The 10,306-nt window shown below is 42.1% G+C and overlaps 1 protein-coding gene across 1 annotated transcript in view; it reads left to right on the forward strand.

Annotated features, from left to right (window-relative positions):
* LOC123033938 (patatin-like phospholipase domain-containing protein 2) overlaps nucleotides 1-9,665 on the forward strand; it is a 34,874-nt gene extending 25,209 nt beyond the window's left edge. Inside the window, exons 6-9 of the mRNA XM_044450897.1 lie at nucleotides 4,753-4,962; nucleotides 6,111-6,243; nucleotides 6,374-6,490; nucleotides 7,412-9,665. Coding sequence (XP_044306832.1) covers nucleotides 4,753-4,962; nucleotides 6,111-6,243; nucleotides 6,374-6,490; nucleotides 7,412-7,697 — 746 coding nt within the window. The 3' untranslated portion in view covers nucleotides 7,698-9,665. The remainder of the gene's footprint in view (nucleotides 1-4,752; nucleotides 4,963-6,110; nucleotides 6,244-6,373; nucleotides 6,491-7,411) is intronic.
* The last annotated feature ends 641 nt before the right edge of the window (nucleotides 9,666-10,306 follow it).

Consider the following 10,306-nt stretch of genomic DNA (forward strand, 5'->3'; position numbering starts at 1 on the left):
CACTCCTCTAATTCCTTTTATACCCACCCCCCTCTCATCTGGGGACCGGCTGAAAGGCCGACTCCTCATTTGGGAGTCCATCACATCTGATCGGTGGGTATTGTCCATCATACAGCACAGCTATCGGATAGAATTCGACATCGTTCCTCCATCGAGTCCGATCCGGTTTACATCATGCTCACTGGTATTGCTCGACGAAGTCCAACAACTTCTTCGTAAAGGAGCGATTCAACAAGTGGCCCGGGCGGACAGTCCTCACAGATTCTATTCCAGATATTTTACGGTCCTGAAGCGGGATGGTGGTCTGCGTCCGATCTTGGACTTACGCAATCTGAATAGATTCATCGCAACGAAAAAGTTTCGAATGACCACCCTTCAAAATATTCTGCCTCTGCTAAGATAGAGGATTGGTTCGCCTCATTGGACTTGAAGGACGCTTATTTCCACATTCCCATTCACCTGAATTATAGGTGCTTCCTTCGTTTTGCTGTTGCATCCCAATTATTCGAATTTACAGTTTTGCCTTTCGGACTGGCTACCGCTCCGAGAGTGTTCACCAAATGTATGGCCCCTGCCTGCGCTTTTCTACGCCTCCAAGGGGTACAAATTTACCCTTACCTTGACGACTGGTTGCTGGTTTCCCAATCTAGGGATGGACTTCTCGCCTCCATCCATACGACCTGTGCCTTATTAGACGATCTGGGACTATGCATTAATACCGAGAAATCTTCTCTTCTTCTGGTACAGACGATTACCTTCATCAGAGCCCGTTTGGATTCTACGGTGGGAAAGGACTTCCTTCCTCGGGACAGACAACAGACTCTTGCTCGCCACATCCATCGAATGCGACGAGATGGCACGGTTCGGGCAAAGTCCATCCAGAGACTTCTGGGGCATATGGCTTCCTCAGTTGCTGTGGTCCCACACACCAGACTTCGACTTCGTCCCTTACAACTCCTGTTCAACAAGATGTTCCGTCCACAGAGGGATCCGCCATCAAAGTTGATTCGAATTCCATCCTCTGTGCTCCATTCTCTACTCTGGTGGTCAGTTCCAGCCAGCCTGACTGTGGGGGTTCCATTCAGACCCCAATGCCCTTCGGTAACCCTCAGTACCGATGCATCTCTCCTGGGATGGGGAACAGTATGCTCCAATCTACACACTCAGGGCACATGGAATCATCAAGAATCCAGGAATCGTATCAACTTCCTGGAACTCCTGGCTGTATTCAAGGCCCTGCGTTCTTTCGAGGACATTCTCCGACATCGAGTTGTTCAGATAACTTCGGACAATATAGCCACCGTCTTTTATCTGAACAAGCAAGGGGGAACAAAGTCACCGGCTCTGGCCAGACTCTCGATGAAAATTTGGTATTGGTGCATCCCGAGAGACATTATGCTGATGGCAGTCCATCTAGCTGGTATGGACAATGTGGAAGCAGATCTTCTCAGCAGGTACATGCTCATCTCTCATGAATGGGAACTAGATCCTCGGACGTGCAACCATCTTTTCCGTCGCTGGGGGTTTCCCAACGTGGACTTATTCACCACCCAACAGAACAAGGTGTGTGATGTTTTCTGTTCGAGAGTGGGAATCGGACACGGATCCCTAGGAAACGCCTTCATGAGCCCCTGGAGCAACCTGAACTTTTACGCCTTTCCCCTGATCCCTCTTATTATGAGAGTGATAGTGAAGATAGTACATGATCAGGCTACGGGATTACTGAATACCCCTTGGTGGCCACGCCAAGCTTGGTTTTCGACACTGCTTGACATCTCCCATGGAGAATACCTCCATCTTCCACTGCTTCTGTACCTCATAACCCAATGGGACGGCACGCTTCGCCATCCATATCTACCGTCATTGAACTTAACAGCGTGGTGAATCCGATAACTGATATTTGCTATCGGTATCGATGGCATCTGCAAGTGGGTCGAATCCTGCCTCCGGATCCGGTGAGTTCAGCGCTTCCTCACTTGTTCCTCCTGCGTCATCGGATCCAAGCAATGTCCCGTTGGTGCCGACAGCCTTTCATCTGGATATTCAGCACATCCTTGATTCTGCATTAAAACTGTCTACACGGAAGTCCTACATGGCAAAATGGCGATGGTTTTCGACCTTTGCCGAGTCTCATTCGTTCTGTCCATATGCTGCATCTATACATCAGATCCTTCAGTTCCTATTAGAACTGCATCAGTCTGGACTGAAGCCGTCTTCTGTTAAAGTGTACATGGCAGCAATCGCCTATCATCATGGCTTAGTTGACGGATCACCCATCTTCTCTCAGCCTATTATAAAGAGATTTCTGAAGGGACTTCATAATCTTAACCCATCAATCAGACCACTGATGCCTACCTGGAGTATCTCTGTAGTCTTACAAGCCCTTATGAGAGCTCCCTTCGAACCCTTAGCAACAGTCGATTTACGCCTTGTTTCCTGGAAGACAGCGTTTCTTGTGGCGGTTACTTCAGCTCGAAGGGCTAGTGAACTATTTATTTATTAGAACATTTCTATGCCGCCCCTTGCCGAAGCCTCGGGGTGGCTTACAACACAATAAAATACAAAAATAACAATATAAAATTAAAGTTAACAATATAAAATAAATGAAAAATATAAAAGAAGTCGCCCTGGCCAGATAAATAAGCAAATATTGTTAACAACTATGCACTCTCCGCATAGATCCTCCTTACCTGAATTTTCACAGAGAAAAAGTTGTCTTGCGATTAGATCCATCTTTTCTTCCTAAGGTAGCCACCTCTTTTCATATGGGACAAGACATTGTCTTACCTGCCTTTTTTCCATCCCCGACGACTCCATTAGAAAGATCGTTGCACTCACTTGACATTCGGCACTGCCTAGCCTTCTATAGATCGAGGACTGAGTCTATTCGACGCTCAAATAAACTCTTCATCAAATACTCCACCCGAGATCAAGGCGATCCGGTCACTCCTCAGAGGCTTTCCAAGTGGATAGTCCATACAATTACCCTGTCTTATCAGCTGGCTAGTATTGACTTACCTACAGTTCCTCGAGGCCACTCGCCTAGGGCTGTCGCTACATCATCTGCTTTCGCGTCAGGAGTCCCAATTGATGACGTATGCAGAGCAGCTACTTGGGCAACTCCTTGCACTTTCGCTAAACATTATCGCCTAGATGTTCGTGCTAGGCAAGACTGGCAGAGCTGTCCTTTCTTCTGTCCTTCGCTGATGACACCTCCCTCCTCCATTTGGGGTAAGCTTGTTAATCTACCCATATGTGTGATGCACAGAGGCCACGACAAAGAAAAGCAGGTTGCTTACCTGTAACTGATGTTCTTCGAGTGGCCATCTGTGCAGTCACACAACCCACCCGCCGGCCCCGCTCGGTGTCGGTGAGTGGACATTTTCGTCGGTACCGAACATTTCCCTTTTTTCATGGTACCGATCTCATTTATAGTAGGGATATTTTTTCCACATGGGGGTGAACGTTCGGTCTTCAAAGACTGAACAAAATGGCGGATGCTTCTGTCTTTATAGGCTAGAGGGGGAGGGGGAGCGGAGGTTTTTCCCACCAAAAACCGTTAGCTATCAATCTTCTGGCCAAAGGCACTGCGCAGGCGCAGCACCCATATGTGTGACTGCACAGATGGCCGCTCGAAGAACATCAGTTACAGGTAAGCAACCTGCTTTTATTACAATGGCAGCAGTCTATGACATGACACAATGTAACAGAAACGAGTGCCTTTCCATAGAGCTTTTAAAACTGGCAGTGTTAATGGCTTATTTCAATATAAAGCCAAACCATGGGTTGCCTATTTTAGACAAGCTTGGGTGCTTCATAATACCTTGCATACATCAATGCTCTCTATTCCTGATTTATGCAAACCATTGCTTGGCTCCAATTAAAAAACTGGAACCCACTCCAAGCTCTGGTTTGTGCCAAAAAATAACTTACTCAATTTGGACATGGTAGAAAACTATGGCTTGTTTAAGCCAGGAAAGAAAGGGCTGAATTGGACTGCATATTGTGAAGGAGTGTGTGAGCCTGTAGCCTGTTCCTTATAGCCAAATGATGGCTTTGACATTATGTTTGAACCAGTGTTGTGCAAAATAATGCACTTTGCCCTTGGGCTGCCCTGCCTGGAACCACTTGGCCATGCTTAGTATAATCATACCAACTATAAAAAAATTGCTAATTCTCTATTCTATAAAGGAAGCCACAGCCTTGAGTTTACAAGAATTGAACTGGGCTATCAAGGACTACATTGATAGGTTTGAAAGGTCTTAACAGCACATTAAGGACAAAAAATTATCTGCTATTTGATGGGAATAGGATGCGAGTTTTAAGAAATTGTATAGTAATAGTGCTAGCTTCCCATACTTTACATTGCCCAGCTTCATATTATTTCATTGCACTTATACCCTGCCTTTTTTCCACCTTTGAGCAATTCAAGGCAACTTAATTTGCTCTATATTATCCTCACAACAACAGCCCTGTAAGGTAGGCTGGGCTGAGAGGGAGTGACTGACTCCAAGTTCATAGATGAGTGGGGATTAAAACCCAGATCTCCCAGGTCCCCAGGCTAGCACTCTCACCCCATATGGTATAAGATTCTTACACCAAGATTTAAAATTGTAAGCTGGAAAGTCTCTAGGAGGCATCTAATGTTACAAATAGTACTGCTACACTCTGCACATAACAAAAAAAATTCTCTGTTGTGCATTGGAATAAACAAATGCCATCATAGCAAGCTATTTTATTATGTCCCCTCAGGTTTACTGCATGATTCAGTTTCTGTTGATCTGGTCTTAACAAAGGAACACCACCAGAAATGTGCACAGACTCCAGATTATACTGATAAAAAAACAAATCAGGACAAAAAAGAGATAAATGATGAAGAAATGCTTATTGATCAAATGACATTACCTGCTTGGCCATTGGATAGAACTATTTTTGAGAAACTGCCTCCTAGACTTCATAAAGGTAAAGATAAAAAAAACTACCTATTTTTAGTGTAAAACTAAGTCACATTAAATTATTTCAGTAATTAGCAATGGTGGATGCAAATAAGAATAGCAAAGTTCAGCCAAATTTACAAGTTCCAGTTAATTTCAGTGGAAGACGTTAGCATGCTAGAATCTCTACCACTGAAATCAGTGGAACTAAGAAGTGGCTGGCTTGGCCTGGGTCATGCTCAGTGCTTTTCTTGACTCTGTAGTGTTTTAGAAAATGCTTTTGTTGTTCTAATGTGCTGGACCTGAGCTGGACTTTTCTTGGTTCCTATAAAGCTTGACTGAACAGGTTGTTTGGTTTCTTTTTGCACTTTCCCCCATTACCCGTCCGACCAGTTATGCTACACAAGCATTAGTTTAATGCTAATGGAATGTTGTTAGTACCACTGGGGTGCAGTGGGATTTTACTGATGTTTTTAAACTGTTGTCACATTTCTATCCCACCTGATGTCCTCCACATATTTTGCGACCCCATCTGCCCTTTGTATGACTAGGAATGCTGGGGCTGTAGTACAAAACACCTGATGGGCACCAGGTTGGGGTAGGCTGCTATACAAGTTTCTTGGGGAGAATCACAAAATGAAAGAAATACTCACTGGAAATTGTGTATGGTTTGATTTGGGATCAAGCCAATGTTTTTTTTCTTCCCCAAGCACCTGAACTAAACTTAAGGGCACACTTACGTTTTTCCTGTTGGAGTCTGAAAGGGCAAGAATTACCTGCCCTCAGAGCAGCTACCTTGCTTTCTTGCTTCCTGTCCCATTTTTAAAGAAGCAAGCCCACAGTAGTGATTCCCACCAAGACACAGTGGGCAGATTCTTCTGAGGTTATTTTAAGGTGCATGTCTGCACCTGGATTGCAAGTACAATCCTCTTGCACCTGAAGCAAAGACAACTGAATGAACTATCCTCAGGGAAGCTGACTGAAAATATGGAAACTTGTGTCAGTCAGATAGTGATTTTGATAGAATGTGCCTTCTGCACATTGGAGTTGTAGTAAGCAGTAGTTCTTGAATTCTGACATAAGGAGGCCTGTTACGGCCTTTCCATGAGTCCAAACAGTTATCCTTACTAAGTCTAAAAGTAATTCATTTGGGATTAATGACTGTGTAAATTACAGCATTGCAGGAAGCTTGTAAAGAAAAACTTGGACTCTATGCTCAGCTTTCTAAATTTCTACCAATGCGACTGATGTCCTATATGATGCTGCCATATACTCTTCCAGTTGAGTCGGCATATTTTGTGGCCTTAAGGTGAGTGTTAAGAACTTGTATAAAAAGAAGTCTCTTTATACTAATGCTTTTTATATTGCAAATCTAAGTGCTCAAATAGCCTTTTCTCAAATTTGGGCTCTCTTTGAAAAACCTTCTTTCACTCCTGCAGATTAGTAGATTGGTTTCCTGATATTCCTGATGACATGCGATGGATGCAGGAACAGCTCTGTCAGATTATGGGTGCAGTATATTCCAAAGCAAGAAAAAGGCTACTGAGTTTTCCCAGGTATATTTGTGCTTTTATATGTGTTCTTATCCATTGGTTGGCCAGGAACGGATACAATGCTTCTGATGTCTTAATCACTCTTAGGAAATTGAGAGTGTTCTCTGAACCTCTGCATTTCCCTCCCTCTCCTTTCATGTATGAAGCTCTCCACACTTCCTTTTTCAGAGCTAGCCATGGTGCAGTGTTGTTCCTGCAGTTAAACTTATACTGAGTCTGGGACAACACTAGAAGCAATGCTAATTGTATGTAATCATGGGAGAGTTAGTGTGACTTAGTAAGCATGAGAGACAGAGAGGTGTAATGGTTACAGTTCTGACCTGGGACTCAAGATCTGGTGAGGCTGGGCCATTGACTGACTCTCAGTCTAACCTACCTCACAACGTTATGTGTTATGAAAATAAAATGGAGAGCAGGAAGGACTTTTTTAGGGTAACACTGAGATATTAAAAAAATATCAATGGCATATAAATGGTTGCTGGAGATGCAGCAGTAAAGGGACCATAAAAGAGAATGCTTATCCCACTTGCAGTTACAGTGACAATCATTCCCCAGATTGTTAGCCAGAGGTGGTAAGTTCCCTTGGCAGCAGTAGACTAATAGCCACAGCAGGAGCAATTGTCAGGACCAGTGAATGGAAGGGTTAGCTTACCCTGCCACAGTTCTGATCCTGCTCCCCAGTGATGATTCCACTGATCTGGCCCTAGATGCAATCCAGTAACCTCTAATTATGCTTGAAGCTGTAATGAAACCAGAGCTGTTCATGCACTAGCATTGATGTTACCTTGTACAAAGATACTTATAGGGAAGATCAGCAAATTAAAAATACGTATTTAGTCATCTGTCAGGAGGAGGAAGGACTGTACCTCACATTATATATGATTAAACTCAAAAGTTGCTGATTAATTTCTTTTTTCCTTACAGTAAAGAAAGTGGTACATGGATTAGAAAATGCCAGACTGCACCAGTGAACACAAGTCTTCACTCTTCCTGTTGCCTTCCTAAAAAACATCATTCTTCTACACACCTTGAAGAGTGGCTTTGGGAACTTCCCTACTGTGAAGACTTAGCAAAGAAGAAAGTTGCAGTTGGTATTAATGAAGGCTTTGATGCAATTCCTCCCTTCTTCATGAATTCTGAAGAGTCTGGGGTAGAAGTGGATTTTGACTCTTCCTCAGAGAAAAGTTTCCAAACTGCTTATGAAGATTAGCTTGAGAACTTCAGCATCAGACAAAGAAATTTCAATCTGGAAGGCTTATGTTCATCTTGCCAAATAGTCTTTTTGATGACTTTGTTTACAATGGAAGACAAATTGGCTTTAGGGAATCTTCTGTGAAAAGATAAATGTGCTATTCTGGTCTAGGTTCCTGATAATGAATTAGGAGAAAGACCATTGTGCAAGGGAACACTGTTTATCCAAACAAGGTTTTCATTAGGAGAAAAGAACAGTCTAAGTTCTCCTGTGCTGATGTGTTTTTATATTGGGACAATCCATCTTGCAAAACTGTAGCTTTTTAAAGTATTTAACTTTTGAAATGTTGTTTTTCCTGTTTGTCTTTATAAATGGTGTTTTAACTTGAGTAATGTGAAACTACATATATATAAAGGATCAGGGCATATCCTAACCTTTTGGAAGGACTGTGATGCTTTTAATTGCCTTATCTGTAACTATATTTTACTAGTGGAGAGTGTGACCATCTCAGTTGCACTCCCTGTTGTGATGCTTCCTTTTCAAGACCACTGTATAGAGACCATGTTCATCTTACTGACCAGTTTGTTTCCTGAGAAATGTTTTTTTTTGTTGGCATTGGTGCAGAAGCTGTTGATCTAATCCAGACTTCCAGGTTATACACATGTGCTGGAGCATACTAGGGCATCCTTATGAACTAAATTCAATCCTGGTGAGCAAGATTACACTTTAAACATTATTGGAGAAAGCAACTTGCTGGCCTTTCTCTCTTAGAAAAGCCATTGATCAGAAGGGCAACTCTAATGCAGATGTTGTTAAGATGTGTTGTGCAGTTCCCTGATGCAGAGCAAGTACGTGGAGAGTCATATTGTGACTTGGAATGTGTGGAACTTAAAAGGCTGCCATTTTCTCTTACATGTTCTTAATAGTTGCAAGAAATAAAGAGAAACTTGAAACAGTGAATTTTGTGAATTCCCTGAAGTAGGGAACTCAGAAACCCTAGTGGCATGAGTTTCACTAAATTTAAACCATTTTTAGCCCAGTCCTTACTGACACAATTGTGTTAAGTGTGCCAAATAATTCTAAGTCATGGCCTTAACATCAGAAGTTGAAAGACATTTTAAGTAATGAACTCTTTGTCAAGTAGCTCTCATTTTAGTAGCATGTGTTGTGGTGATAACATAAACTCTCTGAAATACTTGAGATCATATTTGAAGAGTTGTGCATGGGTACTCTTGGCTTCACAATGTATCACTTAAAGTAACAAGGATACTCATTTAGGACACAGGATTTAAACTTTGTTTTCAGAAATCAGACCTTTCCTGCAGACAGTTAAGCACTCTCCGTCTTGGCCAGTTTTAGGACTGTTTGATGAGATGTTCTGTGATAATGGTGTGAATGATTGTCTCATTGTAATAGTCTTAAGGGCCAATTAAGGGAGGAGTGGCAAGGAACTGCTTAGTTATTGATGAGGAAGGTTGTAAATTGGCAAATATCGATGACTTCACTGGAAGTGGTAAGTCTGATTAAAATATTTTGTATATTTTAAATTATTCTAATGAACAACTTATGGCAGGTTTGGTTTTGACCAAAAATTAAGCAATCCTTCATCTGTGACTTTATAATGACAAGCAAAAGAAGCACTTCAGTTCAGTGGGAGAAATAAACTACTTCAAAGGGTTGATAGTGTCACATTATTAATAGTGCTGAAATCAACTTTTTTATAATCTTATTGGTGCTATTTCATCCAAGATACAGTCTTTGACAGATTGTTCTGTATGAGATTTGGTTGTACTCATTATTTTAATAATTCTGACTATTTTAAAATAGGAATATTGCTACAGTCACTGACATTTTTAAGAAAGTGAAATAAAACTTAATTTGAAAGACTGTAACTGCTTGATTCGTTGTAAGAATGTATCTGTGGAGAGTTTCATTATTGAGGCCTCCCAAATTTTTGGTTTAGTTGAAATTTTGAATGTGCCATGGATGCACTTATAAAATGGCTGCTATGGAAGAGTGGCGTACCTATTCACAAGATGAGTGTTGTTATGAACATACTCAGTCACAAAACTGGCTAAAAGAAATGTAATTTGTCCAGTAGCCCTAAGTACAATGAATAGCTGTCTGAATGCCAAAATATAAAATCACTTTTCTGAACCCAGTATTCTGATCAAGTTTTGTGAACCATTCACTGGTAAGGTTCACAGACAATTAGAATGGCAAAGCAGCTAAGTACAAGGCAGAGGTGGCGCTGAAACTCAAATGCCAGATTTGGATTGCTCCCAAAAGCATAGCAAAATAACAATTTCAAATAAGCTCATATTTGTTGTTGTTAGACGAAGTCGTGTCCGACCCATCACAACCCCATGGACAACATTCCTCCAGGCCTTCCTGTCTTCCACCATCCCCCTGAGTCCACTTAAGCTCACACCAACTGCTTCAGTGACTCCATCTAGCCACCTCATCCTCTGCCATCCCCTTCTTCTTTTGCTATCTATTGTTCCCAGCATTAGGCTCTTCTCCAGTGAGTCCTTCCTTTTCATTAGGTGGCCAAAGTATTTGAGTTTCATCTTCAGGATCTGGCCTTCTAAAGAGCAGTCAGGGTTGATCTCCTAGAGGAGATCAAC

Source organism: Varanus komodoensis, unplaced genomic scaffold (assembly GCF_004798865.1).
Source record: "Varanus komodoensis strain SLA01 unplaced genomic scaffold, ASM479886v1 scaffold69, whole genome shotgun sequence".
Lineage (NCBI taxonomy): Eukaryota > Metazoa > Chordata > Lepidosauria > Squamata > Varanidae > Varanus > Varanus komodoensis.